The sequence below is a fragment of the Lutjanus erythropterus genome, chromosome 4 (genome assembly GCF_056507025.1).
Source record: "Lutjanus erythropterus isolate fLutEry1 chromosome 4, fLutEry1.hap2, whole genome shotgun sequence".
Taxonomy (NCBI): Eukaryota; Metazoa; Chordata; class Actinopteri; order Lutjaniformes; family Lutjanidae; genus Lutjanus; species Lutjanus erythropterus.
In genome coordinates, this window is record NC_139320.1 from 27863819 (window position 1) to 27890090 (window position 26272).

The 26272-nt window shown below is 39.7% G+C and overlaps 1 protein-coding gene across 3 annotated transcripts in view; it reads left to right on the top strand.

Annotated features, from left to right (window-relative positions):
* Positions 1 to 378: 378 nt before the first annotated feature.
* caln1 (calneuron 1) overlaps positions 379 to 26272 on the top strand; it is a 134567-nt gene continuing 108673 nt past the window's right edge. The window contains exons 1-2 of one of the 3 annotated variants that reach the window (XM_084717506.1): positions 379 to 857; positions 25190 to 25311. In XM_084717506.1, coding sequence (XP_084573632.1) covers positions 25197 to 25311 — 115 coding nt within the window. In that variant the 5' untranslated portion in view covers positions 379 to 857; positions 25190 to 25196. Of the gene's footprint in view, positions 858 to 4776; positions 5144 to 25189; positions 25312 to 26272 lie in introns of those variants that run through there. The other 2 variants (XM_084717505.1, XM_084717503.1) reach the window with 2 other exon arrangements.

The window sequence follows — 26272 nt, forward strand, 5'->3', positions numbered from 1 at the left end:
AGAAAAATTATTTTTTCGCCAATACTAAAATACTGTGTTTATGTGGTCGGTAATGAAGCCATTATTTTGAAAGTTATCACCGGAAAACACTTGTTGTTTAGGATTATTTGACGCAGATCCACTTTTTTTTTGTTATTTAAAGCTGAGGAAGAGGAGTAATACCACCACTCGAGGATGAAGATATCTGCCTGGTGAGCTGTTTATAAACGCTGTCATTAGTGCATCCGATTGAAAACGCCACAGTAAACGTATTAAAGCAAAACCAGAAGTAAAAAAAAAAACAGCCAATCGCTGCTCTCCTGTTCGATTGCGTATTGATTTGGGTTGGAGCGTCTCCTTTGGCCACCGGGCTGCTCTCATCAATCTTACCGCTGCTTGGCACCTGTGTGTGTGTGTGTGTATGTGCGTGAGGAGCTTCAGTCCGTGGGATTTATTTCACTTTGAGTCAACGGAAGCTTCGCAGTGAAACATTTTTCTCCGACTAGACTCCGGCGTCCGTGAATATAACCGGACAGGACATGCTATGAGAGGAGAGATTTAAAATATTGATGAGAGTTTGGCGAAAAGTGCAACTCGATTGAAGCTGCTGCTGTTGGACTTCACCACAAACCAGCCGGTGTTTTAATGCTTTTTTTTTTTAATTATTATTTTGTTTTAATCTTTTTAAAATGGGAAGCAATGACTGCACTGCATCCTCAAAATAAAGGAGTACTTCTGTAATTTCTCATCAAGCGACCCGGATCGATCAAACGAGGCTGACTGAGGAGTCCAGCACAAGTCTCTAAACTGGATCCTATTGCGGGCATCGATTAACGGATTTGATTGATCGCCTTCACACACTTAAAACACCCTCAGAGGTAAGTTCGTGGAAATTAAGACAATAAATTATCGCGCGCGCGTGTGTATGTGTGTGTGTGTGTGTGTGTGTGTGTGTGTGTGTGTGTGTGTGTGTGTGTGTGTGTGTGTAAATGAATTGTCTGGAGCTGATTATTACGAGCCTGTTGATGTGTTTGAAGTGCTCCCCGCGGGCCCACACCTGTTGTTTGGATCGGTCCTGCTGCAGATGTCCACTCTCAGGAGTCTCAATTTTAATTTTCGATTTTCAGTGTGCTGAATACTGTGTGAGAAATATTCTGGAAAATTAGCCAAATTAATATTTGATTTATGTTTTTTTTTTTGTGTGTGTGAGATTTGCCAGATTGCAGTAAAAGAAAAAAGAAAATCGTCTGCTCAGTGTTTCATAAAGTTTTTAAATAAATTATCGACCGCTGACCTGCTTTTGATACCTCGTCTAGAGATATCCCGCAGGTTCAGCACGACATGCTGCGTTCAAAGGCAAATATCAGCTTGTGTGACTGTTTTAAACCAAGACAATGCAAGTTTATTTCTGTAGCACCATTTAGACACAAGGCAGTTCAGTGCTTTACAGCTAGGGACACATATATACATTAAAAATGACAGTAAAGGCGCGGTATTTTCCTAAAACCAATATATGGACTCATAAACCATTTAAATAATCACTTATCACCCTTAAGAAGTGTGTGAATCTGCAGAGACTCTGCCCTCTGTCTGTGTTTGTCATTGTTTTGCTTCACAGGACGTTTTTAAACAACGCAAAATGTAAATATTTGACGTCCTGATAGTGAGACGTAACATAAACTATCTTTCTGGTGCGTTTAGGAACAACTCGGACAAATCGTACTGATTCTAAACGTTAACATTGCATTTAAAGGGATAATCTGCAATATTTTCCTTTTTAAAAGGCATTGTGTAGACTCATAATCATTGGCCCTTTCAAACCATCACATAGAAGTTTGTGGTGGTGGCCGTATCTGCAGACTCTGCCCTCTGCCTGTATTTCTCATTGTTTTGCTCTGCTTGGGAAGCTTTATCAACACAAAACGATATTGATTGATTGATATTTGACGTCCTGGGAATGAGACTCAACAATCAGTTTTTGTTTTCGTGTGTTTCCGAGCAGCTTTTACAAATCCTCGCAATTCTACCTTTATGAAAAAAATAAATTGCATTTAAAGAGATAATATAAACTGCTATTTTCCAGTGTTTAGATATTTGTCATATAAACATCCATTTCAATCAACATTGCCTTCTGCCTGTATTTCTCGTTACTTTTGCTGCTAGGGGGCACTTTAACAACTGAAAACATCAGTATTTGGGCATTGCATTCAGCTATCTACTGTATCTGTTGCATTTACAAACAGCTTGAACAAATCTGACTCATTCTACCTTTGAGAAAACTTTAAAATTGCATTTAAACAGATATTATGCAACATTTTCCTTTAAAAAGAAAAACTATGTAAACATTATTATCCCTTTAAGACAACACTGCCCTCTGCCTGTATTTCCTTATTTTGTCATTATTTTACTGTATTCAGATTGTTTTACAAACCCAGAACCTCAGTATTTGATGTCCTGGGAAAAAAAAGTAAAAAATTAGCTATCTTTCTGTTGCGTTTACAAACAGTTTGGACAAATCCTACTGATTATACCTTTAAGAGAACATTACAATTGCATGTCAAGGTATAATATGCAAAATGTGAAACAAAAACAATGTATAGACTCATATGAACCTAATCTCTTTCAATCACCACTTGTGGCCCACTGGAAGTGTGTGGCAGTGGCTCTTTCTGCAGAGATCCAGCCCTGCCTTTCTTTATTTTCTCATTATTTTCCTGTGCTCGGGAAGCTTTATCAACCCAAAACATCGTTATTCGACTGAGACTCAACATTCAGCTCTGCCTTTAAGAATATATTAAAAATGCATTTTAAAGGGATGATAGTAAATAAACAGCAAACAATGCATGGACTCTATAAACAAAACCCAGTTCAAACATCACTTGTGAACCACTGGAAGTGTGTGGTGGTGTATCTTACTGGTGCGTTTACGGACAGTTACCTTTAAGAGAACATTACAATTAAATTAAAAATAGACCAGATATATGAAGATAAATATACCGACACGTCTCTCAAAGGACATCATGATTCTGAGCAGAGTGACTTTGACTGAGAGTGCAGACACCAGCCCCTGTTGGTGATGATGGGAGCTGTTACATGAGTGTAGTTTCTGTCACACTGACAATGACGAGCAGCTCACAGGAAGTCTGTGTGTGTGTGTGTGTGTGTGTGTGTGGAGACGTATTACTCATGTTGTAGGGACATAAATCTAAGATAATCCTTTATTAGTCCCACAACAGAGACATTTGCAGTGTTTCAGCAGCAAAGTGCATAGCAAAAATAGAAATGTGCATCAATAAATAATAAATAAGTAGTAAACAAGCAATATAAACAAGAGGAAATATAAAAATAGGAATGTTCACAATACAAACAATGCACATGGGAAATCTGTTTACACAGTCACTTGTGGGGACTTACATTTCTTACATTTCCCCACAATGTAAATCACACATTTCAGGGTGAAGGCTTGTTTTGTGGATATGGTAATGATAGGATTAGGAAAGTAGAGTCTCCAGGAAATGAATGTGAGTCAGTGAAATGTGCTCTGAAGTGACGGATCGCTGACCATCTGGTGCGTTATCCTAATTGCATATGTGCATGTATAGAAAGGAGGGTTGCACTCAGGAGTGATATAATCTGAACAAGTTAGAGCTGCTTCTAATGATTATTTCCATTACCGATCAATCTGTTGAATATATCATTGATTAACTGATTAGTTGTTTGGTCTATAAGCTGTTGGAAAATGGTGAAAAATGTTTATCCAGTCCAAGATGACATCCTCAAATGTCTGGTTTGTCCACAACCTGAATTTATTCAGTTTACTGTCATAAAGGAGTAAAGAAAGCAGAAAATATTCACATTTTAGAAGCTGAAATCGGAGACTTTGGGCATTTTTTTCCTTAAAAAAAACTCTGAAAGATTAGTCAATTAGTAAAATAGTTGGCGATCAATTTAATAGTTGATAAATAACTGATTAAACGCTGCAGCTCTAGTTTGGATGATATTTGTCCTGCTCTGAAGAGAGAGAAACATGATGTGCTGTTCTGGAGCTGTGAAGGGGCTCAGCAGAGCTCTCACTGTGACTGTGGACCCCCTGCTGCTCCCCCCCACCCACACACCACCATCACCGCCACCACCATTGCCATCCTCCCGTTGCGCAGCGTCCGACGCGCACTCCTGCCCTCACACGCTTTTTACGCACGGCGCGCTCTCCCTCCCGGAGATGTGTCGCTCTCTGTGTGATGTTCCATCACAGCATCCCTGTGTTGACCTGCAGAGCGCACTGTAAGCACAGCCCACTGGGATATGAAGGCGGTGTGTGTGTGTGTGTGTGTGTGTGTGTGTGTGTGTGTGTGTGTGTGTGTGTGTGTGTGTGTGTGTGTTTTCTTCCTGCACACACACACACACACACACACACACACACACACACACACACACACACACACACTGACAAACAGCCTCTTTTGTTCCTTCACCTCATCTGTCTGCTTCCTCTCTGCATTTTTCTGTCTTTTCTGCTCCTTTTGCTCCGTCAATCCTTATTTGACTTGTCTCCACCCTGTCTCTCCTTTTCTGTCTCTGCCTCCGTCTGTCCCTCCCTCGCCGTTCCCTATGTATTTTGCGAGCACAGCCGCAGGCAGGCAGGCAGGGCTGAGTCTGTCATTGGGACTCACTAATGAGCCCTCCACTCCGTCTCCCCATGTGGAGGAATGTTTGCACTGGAGGGAGAGTGAGTGAGAGAGCAGAGGGGGGGAGTCACTGAGCGGGAGGGAGGGAGCGAGGAGTGGAGCATGAGAGGAGCTGTCGTACCTGCTGCTGCTCTCACTGCTCAAATATTAACAACGGGTTTCTGGGAACCGATGCCGCTGCTGTGGGACAAGCCCAAACTGTGGAGGCAGCCGGGCTCAGTGGTTTGTGGACAGGCAGTCTGCTGCTGCTGGAGGCACCGCTGCATCTAAAAGAGTCTGATGGAGGAGGAGGTCACAGAGCCCGAGCCCACCGGCGTGCCACCGCCGCCGTCACCGCCGCGGACGCACTCTGAGATAAACGGAGACTTGCCGGGCAACCCGTACGTGAGGGACGGGGCGGTGGACATGATGGAGAGTCCGGTGAGGGAGCCTGTTGTGCTGCAGGATCCTGCTGAGTACAGCCAGAGCCACCAGTATGGGTAAGGATCAGCAGCTGCTGGTGTGTGCAGACAGAGAGGTGGCACTTCTGTGGGACGCTCCTGTCTCTTGTCTCAGTTTGGACGGCGTTTGACTCCTGTTTGCAGCGATGGTTTGATGAATTGTCTTTTGCGCCCAGTTGGCTGCATTTTAAAGCACCTTTTGTGCCTCTGACTGTCCTGTCCACAGCACTGGAAACATCTAACCAGAAATTGCTCCTACAGAAGGCTCAGGCATGTGTTATTGATCCGTAGTAATTATTTTCACCTCGTTGTTTACATCGTAGGAGCTGATTTTTACACACATTTGTTTTGACATTTGTGTTGCGTAACTTTACACACCTTACAGATGAGGCTGGGTGATCGTAAACAGTCACTAATTGATAGAGGTGCAACAATTAATCGTTTAGTTGCCACCTATTTTGAAAACTGATTAATCGGTTTGAGTGACAAAAGTCATATTTTCTGATTTCTGAACTGAACAGCTTTGGATTGTGGAAAATACAACACATTTGGGGCTCTGGGAGACACGAATTAATTGACATTTTTTCTCCATTGTGTAGCTATGTTAAAGACTAAACAACTAATAGAATCATCAATAATGAAAATAATCATTGCTTGCAGTCATTGTCAAAAGCAGTTGTCAATTAAACCACCTTCATCATGACTTGCTGGATGGAACTGCTGCGTTTTTACATTGATCTTTATGGAGCCTTAACAATTAATCGATTGGTTGGCAACTATTAAATGATTTACCAACTGTTTTCATGTTGGTAAATGTGACTATTTCCTGGTTTCTTTATTCCGTTATGACAGGAAATTGAATATCTTTGGGTTATGCACAAAACAAGACATCTGAGGAGTTGTTTTGATGTCTATTCTTGTTCTTTCTTTTCTTGTTCGGCTGAACTGGACATTTTTTCATGTCCAGTTGGCTGTTTGTATGTCCTCTAACAGGGCTGAACAAAATGCAAAAAAAAGTTTTATTGGGATAATTTTAACAGATATTGAAATTGTGATACGAGTCACTGGTGCAACTAATGATTTTCTCCATCTCTCAGTCATTTTCTTGATAAATTGATTAGTTGTTTGATCAGAACGACTCATCAATTATCAGATTTCACACGTTTGTTGTCTGTGTTGCGAAACTCATTTGACACACCTCAGGAGCAGACATGGTCGGGTGGTAAAAATCAGATGGTAATTAATCCACATTAATTGTGACGTGTTGACTGGAGCTGCTCTGTTTACATGAATGTATGATCTGTTTTGTGTGTTTGCTGCAGCAGTGTGTACAGTGTTGTTAAAGGCTCACTGTGTTTACACAGATCAATAGTGGAGTGGACAGAGTCATCAGACAGCACCAAGCTGCCTCGCATCACGGACACGCCACCGAGAGGGTCAATAAAGTAAAACTTGAAGTGTCCCTCAGTAAAATCCCTCGCTTCTGGATTCATATAAAGTTTATAGATTCCACAAAATTTACTGTTTCAAATGTTTATTTGACTTTTTTAAAGCTAAAATGGGCTGTTTCTATGTTTCTTTTCCATATAAAGAAACATAATATAAAAAAGAAATAGGAAAAGTATACTTCCTACATATCAAAAAAGAAAGAAGTGACTTCAGACTCTCCCCTTGTCCAACCTGTCCCCTCCCAAACCCCAGATTCGTTGATGAGTAAGTAGGTTGCTAAATACTCTCAAAATCTTTTCACTTGTCTTTAATGCTAAATCTGATTATCTTGAGGTGAAGTTTGTCCATCAGTTCTGTGAGCCATAATTTCTGTAATAACAGGATTAGCTTTTTGCAGTGATCAGGCCACATGCCAAGAGGAGTTGTTGCGCTTGTTTTAGTTCCCTTGCATCTTTGGATTTCCCCAGGATTATTGAAAACTGGGCCTGAGTCTGTCTGGGCATCGAGCACCTCTGACAAGAAAGTATTTTTGGGACAGAGAGCGAAGCTGTGAAGTAAATTACCTTCCTCTGAGTAGCATTTTTCACACAAACAGAGACCTCTGGAAATATTTTATGTAATATGTGTATGATTCAGCATAAATCATCAACTTGTTTTTGTTTTTAACAGCTGAGCTGAAACTATTTTTTTTTTTTAATAATTCAAACTTTTATTGATTTTGAATGGGTTGGTACCTGACAGGTTTACATATCAAATGAGACATCCCATTGGCACAGATAAAAATAAAGATATTATGGCTACAGAATAAAAGAAAGGGCATGATAATATATATAATTCCAAAAATCCCCCCAGGTTGTTTCCTTGGTGTGGTTTCTGTCAGTTGTCTTAGTCAGTGTGGATTCATATGAGGCAGTTTTTGTCACATTATTGACCCATTCTTTCATTTCTGGAGGCTGAACTGGACATTTTTTATGACCAGTTGGCTGTTTGCATGTTCTCTAGTAGTGCTGAATGAAAACAAAAACATATTGTGCTTATTTTGACAGACATTATGACTGTGATATGAGTCACAATTTCATTGGGAATGGTCATTTTTAGGGCTCTAACTAATTATTTTCATTATCGACTAATCTGATGATCATTTTCTTGCTTAATTGATTAGTTGTTTGATCCATAAAATGTCAGAAAATTGTGTCTCAGTCGTGTCTTATAGAAGGACAACAGTTTGGCACTCACAGGTCAGAGTAAAATTTCAATACAGAGGAGATCAATGTGTATAAAAGGTCTGTTTACTGTCAGGCTACACACTATCTATTTGGACAAAAATCATCTGACTACTGTGCAGTCTGTCAAAAGGACATGATTGATTAGTTTTCTTGTTACTTTCAAACCGCCTGTTTGCCAAAGTCTGTGAGATTTGTGATTGATTCTTTCTAGACAGTTTTCCAAAGACTACTTCTTCTTCTTTTTAGGGCCGCAACTAATGATTATTTTCATTGTTGATTAATTTTCTCGCCTAAGATGTTGTCCTCAAATGTCTTTTTTTTTGTCCACAACACAAAGATTTTCACTTTACTGTCACAGAGGAGCAAAGAAACTAGAAAATATTCACGTTTGAGAAGCTGAAACCAGAGAATTTGGACAGTTTCTTTGAAAAAATATGATTAATTGAGCATCAAAATAGTTCATTTAATGGTCAAGAACTAGTTGATTAATTGACTAACTGCAGCTTGAGTAATTTTGGGTAATTTCTGGTGTCTTTACCAAACAAGCATGGTTCCTTACATCTGGAGGAGATGATTTGTAGGCCGGGGCATCTTTGTACATTCACTATGCTTCATATATACATGGTATGTTATGACACATTACCTCTTTACCTTCATCAAAACAATTGCAACTCCTGCAATTTGGCGTATTGCTCTTGGCCGTACAACGATTTCTCTAATATCTGAATGAATTTTTCAGCCCTGGTCTCTTGCAGCAATGGAAAATGGTAAAACTGGTAAAAACCACTCTGAAAAACTTGCATGGAAAAGTCTTCAGTGCAGCCACACCTCAGTCTGTGATGTCTTGGCAGGTGTTTTTCTTACTCGTTGTCCTTCTCTGATAATGTGATCAAAAGAAAAAAAAGGACATTTGAAGCAGCACAGAGCAGTGAAGAAGGTGTTAACTGGTATGACTCAGTGTGGATTTACGCTTAAAGCAAAGCTCACCTTTCTTTTGGTATTAGAGTTCAGCAATTCTGCAGCAGTGTGAATGGAAAGAATGCCAATTCTCCACTGTTATGGAAATAGAGTCTTTCTCTTTTTTACCTTGAAAGGGGAATTACATCCTACTGATAACTTGGTGTATTTAAACCAGACCTGGTGTCTTTTCTCAGCACAGATTTTTTTTAGACATACCTCATATAGATGTCACTGTGTCATGGTCCTCTTTACACCGTGGGTTTTGTGGCTGGAGGGTCTGCTGCCAGTACACGGTGTTCTGCCTGTGTCCCCATCAGTGCGTTGCCATTGGCTGTTGTGCTGCAGGGTCTGATGTGAGAAATTGCCATCTGGCCTCCTTGTCATGCGGAAAGCTTTGAATAAAGCTGGGCTCTTTTCATCAGGTTGCTCTCCAAGACTCAGGACTCAGAAGTGAGGCTGGTGCGGTGCTCTGCTGTGGTCGTGAGTTGATTAGTCATGTCTTATAGAAACCGAGAGCGGTTTGGCACTGGCAGGTCTCGGTGACATATAAAATTTCAGTACAGAGGGGAAGATCAATGCGTATAAATGGTCTGCTTACTGTCCTGCTGCACAGTTTCTACAAAAATCATCTAATGATTATTTTTCAGCATTTCAAAAGGACAAAATTAATTAGTTTTATTGTTATTTTCAAACAGCCTGTTCGCTAAAACAAGTGGAAAATATCAAGTGTAAGTCTCTAGGAGACTGATATTGTCTTTCTGGACAGTTTTCAAATATTTGAGCTGGGGTAAGCAGTTTATTTTTGATGTCAGCGGGCAACAAAAATCCATACTAACCTTTACTTGGCAGTATAAAGGTATTAAAAGATACTATTATATAACAGTAGACTATTGAAGTCTGTGTAAAAGTAAAAGGAAGACTTTTCTTCTAATTCGGTGGGTAATTATTTTTCACAGGGGGCCATATGAGAAATTGATCCGGTTGCCGCGGGCCAAACACAGATAATATAAGGTCCTAATAATGTCCAAATCTCTAATAATAGAATGATCTGAAGTGTTCTGTACAGGGCACTTCCACTGTTGCTCACCCTTTCTGAATTGTCATGTGATGAATTGTGGGATAATATTTTGTCCTCTGGCTCTTTTGGCTGAAACATGTCTGGATATGTCCAATGAAGCTGCAAGGCAGAGTGTCCATGTTTCAGGTCATCGTCAGGTCGTAGTGGTGTTTGACACCAAGACAGCAGAGTGGACACCCCCGGCACTTCAGAGCAGAGAAAACTGCAAATTTTTTCATGATTTCGAAGCCTAACTGGCTAGTGGACAATAAGACATGTTTCTGTGTGACAAAACACACATTTCTTGTTGCTTTACATGATCTTTAAGAAATCCTGATGATATAGGTAAGCCAGCGAACACTGCGGACCACTGATTGGTCAGAGCAGCGTAGCGCAGTGAGTGTGTAACTTAAGAGAAAGGCAGTTCTGGACTTATTACTGTCTATGCAGAGAGTGATGGTGAATGTGTGCTGAGCAGAAGAAAAGGTAAAAGACAGTAAATGTACAATGACGGCACTGTAAGACTATATTGCAGTACTCACTATGATGATCAGCTCTGTCCTCAGTGGAGTAGATTCGAGTTGAGCCGTTTTACACAAATTTTACACAAATTTTACACAAATTCCTCCTTAATATCGTAGACCCCAATAAAATATAAGTAATGTGTGAAAAATACTGCCCAAGCCTCCCTTTTGCATAGTTTAATTCAAGTGTAACTCTGGGAGAAAACTAGACTTCTGTCCTCCTCTTGGCTCAATTTTCAGGCTTCACCTTTACAACATGTGGCCACATGTTCTTCTCGCATGGGAAACCTGGTTTTAGAACATTTACATGATGTAATATCTTTTCCCATGTGAAACACTTCCCACATGTGGTACATGTGATCACATGTGGAAAACACAGGAAATTCATGCGTTTTTTTCTGTAAGGGTAGAATATCTAAACCCTGATGAAAGATTTTGGTCAATGACAAGTGACAAGTGATTTTTGAGTCTGATTCTGAAAACGTAAATTTTTCACAACCTCATGCTCGGTGACCTTTATGTTGAACAGGACCTTAAATCCTTCAGTAACTTACGACCAAATTTAAATTGCAGAAACAACACTACTGGCAGTATGTGCAACTTCATAGTTTAAAATCGATCTTTGATTGACCCCCCAAAATGCAGAAACTCTCTCTTTTATTATCTCAAGTTAAGGTCATGAAGCATCACTTTATTCTTTTATATTATTGCAGTTATTGCCATTTTGGGAAAAAAGGTTTTTGAATCACATTTACAGAGAAACATTCTACGTAATTTAAAGTCCATGTCACGTGATTTTTGCACTACATTAATTCAGTTTAAGATTATTAATTGAATGTATCTGACGCCCTCCAGTTTGTACATGGTTCAGCTTAAAAGTCACCCCGGGTGTGTGGAAGTGCCCTGATGAGGGGACATTAAATCATGTCCTGTGGTTTTGACCTAAATTGCAGGATGTCTGGATGTCAGTTCATGATTGTATTTGAAGCATTGTTGGTCAGGAAGTGCCCTTTTGCTTGCGTTTATTTCTGTTGTTGACCCGTCTACCCGGAAAGACACTATTGGTTATGGACCAGTCCCTATTTAAGATGGCTTCTCATCAACAAAAAACTGTTTGCCTGATGACGGTCTAGTACTGAAACGTCATAAATAAATGATATATTGCAAGTTAGACAGTGTGCGGGAGTTGGTTTGCAACTTTTTGGTCTCTCTCCAACACACCCGTCGTATATATATATTTTTTGAGCTTTTAGAGAAACACAATTTGAGGACATTTTTTTATTCTTAAAACTTTTGACATGCAATTCTCAGTTTGTCTTATGACATTTTGACAAAAAAAAAGATTAATTTAGAACAGATGTCTTTGTTTCTCAGTATCCTCATGTGCTTCTCTTAACCAAGGCAACAACTAATGATTTAATTTTATATTTAATTCATATTATATTTATAATTTTTTTTTAAATTTAATTTCATTATTCATTAATTTGCTGATTATTTTCACAATTAATTGTTTAGTCTATAAAATGTAAATAATAATAATAAAAAAGTGAAAAATGGTCATGACAATAAGCCTAAAATTACATTTTTACATTGCGTCTTTTGTCCAACTAAGAGATAACCCCAAAGATGTTCAGTTTACTGTCAATTTTCAAACTGGAATCAGAAAAAAATGACATTTTTACTTGAAAAATGGCTGAAATGATTAATTGAATTGAACAAAATTGTTGGCGATCTAAACATTTCTAAGATAAGATATCGTATGGTTGAACATGTATTGAGATACGTATTGAATCGGTCTGTGAGATACTCACCCCTTGTTATTAGCAATAATGGAGGGAAGAAACTGATAATGGATTCAACTTGCATTTTGGTGGGTAAAGATTGGTATAATAGCATCAGAAAATTTATTTTCCCTACATAAACTCCACTCCAACTTCATTTAACTTTATTTTCACACCTATGTTTCTCCCCTAGTCATCCACACCCCCCTGAAGCAGCTCTGTGTGCCCCTGAGGGGCCTGCCACCCCGGTTTGGGAAGCCCCGTTCCAACTGATTGACTGATTAAGTGTTGCAGCTCTTCTCTTGACCACACCTCCATCTTGTATGTTGTGGTGTGCTTCTAATCTGTGATTTTTAGCTGTTGGACAAAACTGGAGGAATGAGTTCCTCACGTCTTCTCACCGGCTCTTTGAGGACGTGCAGCATTTTAATGGCAACAGCGTAATTGCAGCTTAGCGCTTCTTCCTTCAGGGTCAGAGTGTTTTGATTAGTCATGTCATCTTTGTCTTATCCTTGAAGTGTCAGTACAAGTAGTGCTTTCCCTGTAAGGCATGCACACAACTTTAGTGGAGGTGGTTTTATTTATGTCGCTGCTGTAATTGGGTTCAGTTTTTGCCGTGACCCACTCTTAACAACAGTGGAAAGACTTAAAAGGACTTTGATGATGCGGTAATAGTTTGTCTGCTGTCAGGATACCTTCAAATAGTTTTATTCTGGGTGAGTGAAATACACTTTAGAAAGCATGATTATATATAAAGGTGTCTTTTAAAACAAGAGATTTTGAAAACAAATTTGTACATTCACACCGCAGAAAATATAGCTGATATTTTTTGTGTTCTGGCTGATTGTACATCACCATTAAATGTAGCAATGTATGCAGCGATCCTCTGTGGCTCACTTTTAGGACTTTAATCACTGTTATCTGTCTAATAAGAAAAGGAAAGATGAGTTTCTGCATCCTGTCCACTGAATTTAGAGCAGTTTTATTAGGATCATTCAAAGTGTTCAAATATGTTGAGCCTTTTATCAAGTAATTAGATCGTCTTGATTGATATTGTGTGGAACCTTTTTCTCCCATACTGTTTTACCTGTGGATCTTGTTCACACCTGTTACCTTTGCTCAGGTGCATATTGTTGTCTGTAACATTGGGTGGGGACAGACAGAGAGGGACACAGGCGCTGCAGCAGCAGCAGCTTCCTGGACTCACTGCACCGACCTCTGACCCATCAGTTTGTAAACGCATGTTTAAAGTTGGCCCCTCCTCCCAGCTCAGTGAATGAGAGAGGGAGAGAGAGATAGCAGCGTTGATCAAGAGAACTAGAGACTGAGTGAAGTGAGGTTGCGGGGTTAAAGAGACGTAGTTGTTAATCAGGGAAATAAAGTGATTTTCTGATTGTGTCACTGTTCGAAAGCTGGTAGTAGGGATACACTGATACCAGCATCGGGTAGTCTAGTACTGTCCTCATTTTCTTGTACTCGTACTCATAAAACTACTCTGATACCCCACACCCAATACCACATCATGAAAAGTAACGACACAAGCAAACATCTAAAGGACCAACGTGACGCAGAGTTCAAGGCGCAGATGCTTACCCTCTGTTTTTTGGTCACATCATCATCGTCAGCGAGAAACTCGCTGTCCTGAACATCATCCACTAATGAACGCTGTGACTTTGGCAACCAGCTGTAAAATTCCTGTTAGGCCATGTAAAACTGAAATAACGAACATGAAGAAAAAACACAGCTGCCACCAGTCTGTAACCATCTTTTCTTGGTAATAAGCTGCTACAACTTCTCTTTGTGTACTTATTCTTCATCAAAACGGCCTGACAGCTCAGTACACTCAACTTCACTCTTTGTGGTTCACAGCGGGGTAAACAAAACTGTTGCACACATGGTACCACACTCATACCTGTCCCCCGTAAACAATGGCAGGTAGGAACTAATTAGGGAGGGACATGAGGGACATGAAGAAGAAAACGTATATACTACACATGTAAATGTGTCATTAAAATACTAGTTAAAATGAAATAATTATCATATATAACAGCATTTGTAACAGTAAACTCAATTCTTTAAGTCCATAATAATGTTGTGAAATTATTATACTGAAATATATCATGTATACAGTAAACTGCACAGCTTAATAACAAACACAAAATCAGTGAAGTAACTTACTACAAATAACCTAAAAATGTAATGTGTATAGTAACCATGGTTACACTTGTAGCAGCAAACAGCAGCAATGATTTGTTACGTTTAGAAAGTGAGGAACATCTGATGAAAATAAAACATGTTTTTAAAGTTATTGTAAAAACTGTAATGGCATTATTAAGCACTCGGTATCAGCAGGTGCCCTATTGTAAGGTCTTGGACTTTGTCTGAAAAAAGTGGTATTGGTGCATCCCTAGTAGAGACCTTGGCTGCGGTCATGGGCCTTCGACCCTTTGTTGCATGTCACCCACCCCCGCCCCCCCCAAAAAAAAAACTACAAAAAAAAATGCTCTGACCTCTGCACAGCTCTGAACTCAGTGTGAATGCAGCCGAAGTGATCCTCCGTCTGCTCTGTTGTTGATAAGTTTTCAGCCCTGACCTCACACAGTGCGAGCTGTTATTGGCCGATGCCCAGAAATATCATGAACAGCAAAATATGAGAAAATAAAAAACAATACAGGCAGAGGACTGCAGGCTTTCTGCAGATACAGACACCACCACACACTTCTAGAGGGTCATTAGTGATGAGTAAAATCATCTGATGAGGAATTATTTTATAGTGTATGCATTGTTTTTTTTTTCTTTTTAGGAAAATCCTGCATATTATGCTTTTAAATTTAATCATCACTTCTGGAAATAAATTCTTAATTCTAACAAATGAAGAGAATGGTGACTGTGATCATAGTTCAGAAACATATCCAGGCTTAAATTTTGATCCCAGGAAACAGCAGGGCGTCAGTTTGTCCCTGTGATTAAATACCACAGGTCCAATCACAGCTAGTGCAGCCATCAACAACTGTGTGTCCTGTCGATTCAACATGTCCTTGAAGCAGACACTGACTCCTGACTTACTCACTCCCTGAAACTTACTTTAGATAACAGCATTAGCTAATGGCCTCCGTGTGATGTATTAATTTGATTGACTATCCCATAAAATTCGAGCAGGTTTATTCTGCTCTCAGTGTCACGTTCATGTGTGATTTTACACATTCTTGAGCTGTTTCTACCAGCCTGGATGCAACAGCTCCACTAAAACTATTTATCCTCTTTAGGCCTCCGTACTGTCACGCAAGACAGCTTCTGCAGGGTCCATTAAAAGTGATTGAATCAAGCTGCAACAATTAGTTGATATATCATATATATATATATATATATATATATACACATATATATAATCAGTGGATAGGCTCTCAAATGTGAAAATTTGCTGTTTTTAACAGTTTTGTTTCATTGTAAAAAGGGTTTTGGACAAAACAAGTGTAGACATCAGTTTGGGATCTAGAAAACAGTGTTGAGCATTTTGTCTCAATTTTATGATATTTTATGGAGTAAACAATGAATTGATTAATCAGATAACTGACAGTGAAAGTAATCTTGTCAAGCGAGGTACCAGATAAAGAGAGAATTGGACCCAAATGCAGAGTGTGTGTGGCAAGTAGGGACGTTCATGGTGGCTAATGCCACTGCTTCCTGCTACAGGACCGCAACTCACTAAAAGCTTCACCTTTTCAGACCAAAGAGGATCACAGTGTCTGCAGGTAAACGACCTGGAGCTGATGTTAGCTGCCAGCCAACTACACAGTGTGGCTAACGTTAGCAGTGCTAGCAGCAGCTGCTCTACCTGCAGGTTAATGTCCGTGTCTGTGCTGAATGTGGCCACATGTTGCTCCAGTCGAGTGGTTATTTACCAATTCATTCTCTCACAGTCTACATTTAACGTTATTTCTATTTTCTAGATTAAAACACTGCCAAACCGCACTAGTTTTACGAGTTGTCATCTGTCTTTTCTGATAAAAACATCCGGGGTTGCCTGGGCCATCGGGGCGTACGTGCAAACGGCATACGGTGAGAGAGGCTGCCATCTGATTGGGCTGCAACCCCAACTAGTGGCAGGCGGCTGTATAACATCTTAGAGCGGACAGATAACTTGCATTGTGCATGATTAAAATATTGATTAATAGTTTAACCAACTAGTATTTCTAGTGCCGACTAGCGAGGGTGGCGACGTTTCATCTTGCAGTTGACTAATCGCACACATCCCTACTTGTGAGTGGTGCAGCTCCAAGTGATTCAGAGCCTGACTGATATATATCAGTCGACCTTTATTATCAGCCTATCACAGCTGTATCAGTCTATATCAGTATTATCATTTTTTTTGATATTATCCTTTGAAATATGATAAGTCACTAAATGCTTGACCTTTTCAGACCAGACAGAATCACAGTGTCTGCAGTTCAAGGAGCTGATGTTCGCTGCAAGCCTGACGCACACTGAGGCTAATGTTAGCAGTGCTAGCAGCAGCAGTGTGCTCTGCTTGCAGGTTAAAGTCTAAGTCTGTACTGAATGTGGTTACACATTATTCCAGACAAGTGGTTAATGTCCCAGTTTATTCTGGCACAGCCTAAATTCATCCTTCCTTTAATTTTCTACTTCAGAATACTGACAAACCGCGCTGTTTACAAGCTATCATCTGTCCCACTTTACTGATAACAGCATTCATGCTGGGTGGGAGGGGCTCCTGTCTGCCGGAGCTGCAGCTCTGGCTATGAAACAGCTTAGAGGCAACAGCTAAGTGGTTTTGCACACAAACAAAATTCTTATAAATAGTTTAAGCGACTAGTATTTCTGATGGCAACTAGTGAGTGTGGTAACATGAAATTATATAGTCGCCTTATCGTTCACATCCCTAGTGTTGTCCTGTTTGAGGAATCATTGCAAAACATGCACAAGAATATTGGCTAATATATCGAAATGTTTTAACTCCGTAATGTTGGTATGTCGGTATCCCTAAAATCCAGTATCGGTCGAGCCCTAACTCAAACTCAAAAAACAAAAGCTTACAAAGGATAGTTCAAAGGTGAACAAATCTGAAAGTGCAAACAAAGTCCATGAAATAAAACAAAATCCAAAAACCAGGAGGAAACACACCAGTTACAGTCCACACCGACACAGGTATTTTTAAAACCATAGATTTTTCTTTGAATATGGGCCTTAATTACTGTCCTTCTGTTAGTGATTAGCAGTGCAGCAAGATACATATATATAATGGGACTACAATAAAACCTCTGAGTATGTGTTATGATACTGTGGAGTATTTGAGGTTGTGCATTGACAGAATGGATGTTATAAAATGTTTGTTTAGAAAGAAACAAACAGGCATCGAAAGAACAGTGATGGAAAAGAGACAAAAACACCTGCTGTTAAAAATGTTTTAATAAAACACAGCGTTAACCAGGAGGACAGCAGTCATGTTTCTCTGCCACATCATTACAGTCTGCTTCTTGTTTACAACAGCATGTGCACGTATGTGAATTTTCATGTGATATACGTTTTCAGGCGTGTTGATATGGACGGAGATTGACACTGCCAAACTGCTCATTTGGAAAAAAATACCAATGTATGTGTGGATTCGGCATAAGGAGGGAAAAAGGAGAGTAAATACACACAGAAGCTAATTAAAGGCGGGTGAAAAATACTCTGTAATTTAAACAAAAAGAGGGGAAAACACAGGAAGTAAAACAGCAGAAGCAAGATGGAAGACAAGAGCTTCAGAAAAGCATCTCAGTCGTTTTCTGACAGATATTGCAATTGTGATATGAGCCACAGTTTCAGTGGGAAGGGTAATTTTTGCATTTCACTTCCACTTTAGGTAAAAAAAAAAAAAAAGATGATGGTATGATTTTTGTTGGGCTTTGCACTGAACAAGCATGTTCCCTCACGTCTGGAGAGTCTGATTCATAGGCCGGGGCCTCTCTGTAGCACCACAATGCTTCATTCATAATGGCATGTTCTGACATGTTTTACCTTTATCTAAAAGTTGCAGCTCCTTTAGGATATTACACTCGGCCATACTGGGATTTTGATAATATTTCGGTTGATTTTTCAGGCCTAGTTGTGAACGTAGAATTCCTCAAAGCAACTTGCTCAGTAAAATACAGAGGTACCATCCAGTGATTTTATCTCTGAGTCATTTCTATGGCTCATTTTTATCAGCCAGTCAATCGCCCTATGAAATCCCACAATCCTCGCCTCTTTTTCTATTGAACTGATATATCACAGTACACAGGGAATAGAGATCTACCGAGGGGAAAAAAAAAGAGAGCATCTGATGTGGTCTTGGTTAAGGTGGTGGTGATTGCTTCCTGATTTAAGTGATTACTGTATGTTGCTCTGCTCCTGAAGGGCAAATTAGCTTGTTCAGCTGAGACCTTGATCAATTTAATCAAGTGTAATGATGCTGAAGGATGTGAACAACTCTGTTCAACACTGTCCTCCTCAGGGGTTGGAGATCAGTTGTTTTACTGTTTCAGCACATTATCTCGCCGCTCGTCTACTGCATTAATAAACACCATGTCCTTGTGGGACATTATAGGAACATACTGCAGTAAAATCTTTTCTCCTGTTAATGTGTCGCCCTGCTCGGCATGACTATGTCTTTGGAAAGATGTTGTTATTCTGGAAAGAACAAGTACGTCAATACATGTAATTGGTGTTGTTCAGCGATACGGGAGGTGTTTGGACTTTAAGGAGTCGGCTCATCTTTGCAAAGCCCTGCGTGGCTGTCAAAGCTCCAAAGCAGCAAATCGTTACGCAGTTCAGTTTGATGTTGTGGAAAAGGCTCTGATCTTTGGAAAAGCTTTCAAAGAACCTGAGCAGCAATGAGACTTGAATCCCCCTTAAAGGTTGAGTGTATATCGGCAGGATTTGGCAGATATGGAATATAACATTCATAAGAAGAACACAAGAATTGTTGTGTATTTGTTACCTTAGAATGAATTGTTTATATCTGCAAAGGGTGCAGGTCTTCTTTCATGGAGGCCGCCATTTTGCACCACCATATTTCTGCAGTAGCCCAGAATAGACAGACCATACACTGGCTCTAAATGCCTCTTTTGGCGAGTTCTCCTGTGCTGGGAGAGTGAAACAAAGTGTTTGCAATCTGCAAGCTCAACTAGATGAAACTTATTCCTGCACACTCTTCCTTTTAGTAAAAATACATCAACCTTAAATCTTAGTTAAAGTAACAATCTGCAGTATCTCTGTTGCGTTCTCTTTGTGACACCTACGGCAATGAAGAGCGAGTGTGTTGCATTAGTTTTGTCTAGTTTCTCCGGTGGACCAGCCACTGCTGGATGATGGGAAACATGTCGCTAACTGTTAGGGTTGCAGCAGATCAAAAAACCTGTGGTTTAGATCATGTCATGGTATAAGTCATAAATTGGATAATTTTTCAGATCAGCAAAAATAAAGTATGCTATAATACCTATAACAGATATGAGAGATATCAGAGTGGGTCTCTTCTCTCTGCCAAACTATTTAATATATGAAACAAGCAACTTGCAACAAATCTAGTGACTTCGTATTTTTTTCCAATGCATGGTGTAATCTCAGTCAGCACTCCTCTGGCAGCAGCATAGTGTCTCTACCTAACGCTATTCTTCATTTAATGGTCAATTTAGTCAATTCAATTGTTTTTGTCTGACCAGCAGTCTAAAACTCAAATATATTTCAAATGAAAATGGTCTTAAACAGAGAAGAGCAGAAAACCCTCACATCTGCAAAGCTAGAACCAGTAAATTTGATTTTGGCTCAATAAAAACTCAAATGATTTAGTTTCAAAGTTCAGTCTCAGTTGAGAAAACTGTCACCACAAGATCCATTTAGAACAGAACAGCCTCTAAATGGACTTTGGAGATTGTTTTCTTCTACTTGTCTCTCTGTCGTCCAACAACATTCGGCTAAAACGCGCGTCGGTCCTCTGCTCAGGGCTGGTTGGTGTGAGCTTTTAGCTGGATAAGAAGATTACTTAAGAATGCAAGTGACAGAAACGTGAGAAGACTCACAATGGAAGCTGCAATCTCCCTCCGTGCTCAGAGTACACATGCAGAACACATAAAGCACACACACCTCTAACTTTGTCATTGTTAAGACAAGGGAAGGCAAAAGTTTGAGCTGCATATCATTAGTGCCTTTCATTTCCCTCCTCAACATTTAGCTTTTCAAAACAAGTCATTGAGTTATTTAACATTGTCTGGTGCTGAAGAAGTCACTGTAATAAATGTATGTAAATTCAGGCTCTGAATGGTAAATCACCGCTCATTAAACCCAGGGTAGTCTACACCTGCACCGTCAAACAGCTGACTATATATTTGGGTTGACTCGTGACGATAATACGGTGAGAACGGACAAGAGCGATGATTGTAATATTCATAATGACAGCTGAGAGATGGCTGAATAATTGATGAATTAGGAAATGAAAAATCCTGACATTACATTGCGAGGTAAGCTTTAGGCGGAGTCGCAGACGTCTTGATATGCATGCTTATTAAACTGACAAACAAGAAAGATGCAGGGACCAGTTTTCAATTCGTGAGGCAACAGATGGCTGACAGCTCTAACCAGTGAAACATGAGTGGTGGTAGGTGCTGGACACAGAGGTAAAAAGCCTTTAGAGGCTAATGGAAGCAAAAATTTAAATTAGAGATATATTTTACTATTATTTGACAGATATTTCAACATAATTTACCTTATCTGCTGACAAAATTTTTAAAAAGGGGGTAAACATTCCCTTTGCATCTGTCTGGCTCAGTTTAAACACCTTGAAATGTTTCATGTCTTAGTTTGATGAATTCTGACATGTTGTTATGTGTGTTAATTATCTCATCTGTTCATATTTGCTTGCTCACTTTGCCAAACAAAACTTTCTTTACACATTAATGGTTTCATTCATGGTTAATGAACAATTACTTCCTCCAAAAGGGGGTTGCATTTTCAGTGCTGTTTGTTTGTCCGTTTGTCTGCAGGATTATGCAAAAACGACTGGTTCAATTTTCATGAAACTTGATGGAAGGGTGTAGCATGAACCAAGGAAGAACCCATAAAAAGTTTGGAGCCAATCAGACTGAGGGCGTGGATACACAAATTATTTTTCACTTTTGTTACCATTGTGAGAAAAGTTTCGGAGGTATTAATGCCATGCTTCTTAAAATCCAGTCGCTGCTAGTAAAGTTCAGTAGTGACAAAAGAGCCACTTGTAGCAGTGCAATAACTCCATATCAGAATCCACATTCAGGGGGATCAGTAATCCTCTGGGACAGCCTACACAAAGTTGCTCAAACTTCATAAAGGAGTCGTTGTGAAGCACTCAGGGACAGTTGTTTCATGGAACAACCAGTAAAATTATAACGTCACTACAATTATGGCGCTTATTTTCAAACTAAAATGCAGCTATGGAAACATAAATACACACATATCACATAGCTTACTGTGCTCTTACTCACATTCAAATGTGAATTGTCTGCTAAAAACTTCACCAGAGATATCAAGGAAAAATATTTGAACTTAACGCAATTATCATTATAAGCTACTACTGGCCTTGGATGTGCTCTCTGAGTGCTCTTCTAATTTATTAATGCTTTATGTATCAATAATGAGCCTTTAATAAGAAACATTTGGGTTGCCAGGTTGTGAAAAATCCCTTTGCCGGTGTTCATCCTCCTTCAGAATAATTTCCTCTGACTTTTTATGTTGTTCAGTAATACATCTGGAGGGGTTAGATTAGAGAAACCCACTGCCCGTTATTTAATGACTTACTAAAATGTATAACAGAATGAAATGACAAATATAAAGCGTCCATTTCTAAAGAGCCTTAGGTCTGCAGTTATAAATGTAAGTAATGAGCTACTTTGCAAGTGGTTAATCTCTACATTGAAAGGGTTTGTATTCTGTCTCTGTGACTTTTATTTTTTATTGCAAAAAGAACTTTTTATATCTGAACCAGTAGATGAATTTAAGAGCAAGTGAAACCTTTGGTTAGAAGAGGATACACAGGCCAAGGATTCAACCTTAATGTTGTTTTTCACTTGCCCAGTCAGATCAGAAGTCTACTCGCCTGAAGTCAGTTTTTACTCGTCCTCATACAACTTGTTTTAATTGTTAAATTTAATTGTTACATTTAACCTCAGGCTGGAACCTCTGTCAGAAAATAGAGAAAATTGTAGGGATGTCCCGCTACAACTTTTTCACTTCCGATGCGATACCGATATTGCAGCCTTGAGTATTGGCTGATACCGATATCGATCTGATACGATATCAGCACGAATCATACATACTTTTATTACTTATTTTGTAGTGTGGAATGTTAGAAAAGGCTTGATCAAGTGATGTTACTCAAACAGAGAACAATAGTCAGCAACCAGAGTCACCTATGGATAGAGGTGCTGGAGTGGAAAATGGACTGCTTATCGGAGCGCTTATATCAGAGATTTTAGATGCTGTCCGATAAAATCCGATACTCGTTTTTTGGCTAATATCGGACCAATATCCGATATCAATATCGGATCCGGACACCCCTAGAAAATTGTCGGTCCAAGCTTCTCAAAGTCCGAGGAGATGTCTTTAAATGTCTCATTTTCTCAGTCTAAACACCAGATATATTCAGGTTATTATGATAAAAAATGGAGAAAAGCAGGAACTCTCCTTTGCATGAAAAATTACGTGGAGAGATATACTACTTTGATAATTGTTTCATTGTTAAAGTCTTTTGTGGCACTTTCCCAATCAGGCAAGTGAGTTGCCAGATTTACTTGCCCGACATGGCATTTTACTGTCAACCAGACAAGTGGTGACTGATAAAACTTTATCAACTTTATTTATTGTGTCTACTTGTTATGTGTAGAACTACACAGGGAAATTACCATCTCGCTAAATCTGTTGCAACCACGTTTTCATTTCTTGTAAGTGACCAATGACTTTGAACACTGTCCTTTTATAAAACAATTAAACTTAACTAAAAGTGCTTGTTTTTGCCACTGACAGGCTCAGGTTGTTATACTAAGTGTAAGAAGACAACATTATGGCAAGGATCCCCACAGAAAAAAACCTTTTCAGACGGCCATTTCTGACAAGATACTGAAGCTAAATATCACTCTCTTCGAAGCCACCAAGACTCTTTTGACAAAAACAGCATTTTTGCCTCACAGAATACAGGAGTTGTTGGTCTACAGCTGCCTTGATCAGTTAGTTAGTTTGTGTTGTTGTGTGACTTTAGTTAGGCTTTAGTTTGGATCTGAAGTAACCCTTTAATATGTAAAAATAGAGCCCAGCTTTAAAATTACCCTTTTAAGTATGCTTTATTACAGAACAGTACAGTATGAGACAGCTCATATTTGTGAATGTGGTTAGTAACCTGTAACAGCTGGTATCCTGCTGAGGAGGATAACAGTCTTTACTGTACTTATAGTTTATTACAGTCGATGCTGCTGAAAACCCAAAGAGCAGAACTGCTGAACATCTAACATGTCAGGAGCGCGTTTCGCTTCGTGTCAAATGTTGAGAGCTTGTGTTATCAAAGCTCTGGTAATTGTGAGGCTTTGCTCGACTCTGCAGAAATATGAAGTTGGAGTGATAAAAGAGACAAACACACTGATAAGCACAAAGCTTCAGAGCGGTCCGGCGTTCTGCACCGCTGTTTCGGTGTGATGTCTCAGCCCATTCTGACCTCCTCGTTCTGTCTCAGAAACATCTCCTCCAAGTGCTCATCGAGACCAAATCCAATTAGAGAGGAGGAAGTCAGCGCCCAAATCTCTCTGCTCTATGTGCTCTTATTTTCCTCCCCCGTGCCCTTGGGCTTCGATTTATTGAATAATTAATTGCCTCCGTCACATTTGCACATACAGAACACACACACGTGCTCTCTCTCACACACACACACACACACACACACACACACACACACACACACACACACACACACTACATTTACCTCTAGTTAGATGAGTTTCCCCTCTCTGTGTGACTTACCATTTAGCGAATGAGTTCTGCTTCATTTATGGATCTCGTTTATGCCGGGCCCCTCGGACGTTAATTTGTTTTAGCTGCACCAATATCACAGATGGGCAGAGCAGCTCCATGATGCTGATTACGGCTCCACTTTTCATGTTGTAGTTTACGTGACTTCATGACTTCAGTCTGATGGAAAGAAGGATTTATACATCTCATAGGTCAACGCTCATAACTTAATTTGGTAGCGCTTTGTTTGAAGAGGTGTGATAAGACTGTGATTATATTGTCATAAATATGTCATAACCTGTGTCACATGAAGGAGTCTTTATGAATGTTAATGCCTGTTGTCATTAAGGGTAATTCGGTCAATTGTGTCATTTTTATTGCAAAGTTGACATTATTTGTCTTTGTCATGACAACTTGACATTAACTGGGATGACCTAATCTGTCAATGTGTTTGTTATGACAACTTGAGAGTAACCAGTCTAATGGTGTCTTTGTTATGACAGCTTGACATTAATCAAGCTAACAATGTCTTTGACATGACAACAAGACATTAAAGAAGACAATGTAACCTGTCAGTGTCTTTGTTATTTTAACTTGACATTAAGCAATACAACAACGTCTTTGTTATGACACCATGACATTAACCAAGACAACTATGTCATATTTTTTTATATCAATATTTTTTTGTCTTAGTTAATATTAAGTTGTATTAACAAAAACATCTGTCAACACTGTCAAAGATGACATAACTGACCGGACGGATTCTTGTCAACAATCATAAACATTCATAAAGATGCTGTCATGTTCCAGACAAGTGTCATGACATGGTTATGACAGTATAATGACAATCAAATGCACACCCCTTCTAATTTGAATGCCTGATTAAAAGTTCCATACCATGATGTTGTAAAGGGAGTCCTCCCTCCTGATAAACCTTGTTTAGCAACATGAGTAGTTTGTGGAGCTTTTTAACTGGTGATTGTATTCAAATTTCATCTTCCAAAAGAACCCGTGGGAGAAATGTCTTCAGCTCTTCCGCCCCGTCCTTCACCGCCGTCTAAATGTTTCCTCCTGTTGTCTCTCAGGGAGAAGATGCCATTCCACCATGTGACGGCAGGCCTGCTCTACAAGGGGAACTACCTGAGCCGCTCGCTGTCAGACAGTGACAGCGACGTGCTGGCCAGCATCTCTGTGGAGGAGCTTGATGGTAAGGCTTCTCAGTAAAGTGTCTGGCTGCTGTCCTGCCTTATGCTTAATGTCCTTTTAAAGTGATTTGGCTGCCGCTGCTGCCGGCCTTTCTCCCCCTTCCTCCCCCGTAATCACCGACAACGTTTTACTAGAAATAAAGATGAGCGGAATATATTTAACATCTATGCTGTTACTGTAATCTGCATAACATACTTTATCAATTTATGTATTTAGCAAAGACATGGACTCAAGTCATGTGACTTGGATGACTTTAGACTTGACTTGACAAAATCAAAAAGGACTTGCAACTTGACTGGAGCCTTTTGACTTGAAAATACTTGATATGTTCCCCCAAACCCAAAGACACACAGCAACTTCCAATTTCATTCAACATTTGAAGTTGAACAATGTAATAATAATAACTTTTTATATAGCACCTCAGAAACCAGGGTGATTTGACAGACAAAGGAAGAGCAGAATACCCAGGAGGTAACAGAAAGCCAAAACAGTGAGGCCAAACAAAAGCAAGACAAAGTTTAAATTGCTGTAAAACTATAACACACAGCTAAAGACATGAAAAACATGGTAGAAATAAGTCAGAACAATAAGAGATCGCCAGTTCATTGCAGGGCGATCGCAGGGCTGATACATAGACAGACAACCACTCACATTCACACCTACGGCAATTTAGAGTCACCAATTAACCTAGCATGCATGTCTTTGGACTGTGGGAGGAAGCCGGAGAACCCGGAGAGAACCCACGCAGACACGAGGAGAACATGCAAACTTGACTTTGAATCAGGCAGCAGTGCCCTGCCCGAGGATCTAAGGCTGCGACCTGGCTCACATGCGGTCAATGTTTCAAATATGTAGCTAGGGGCCAGACCCAGACGGGCTTTAAAAGTGATTGGTAAAATCTTAAAATCAATTCTAAAATGCAGAGACGGAGGGAAGCCAAGACTGGGGTGATGTGGTGTCAT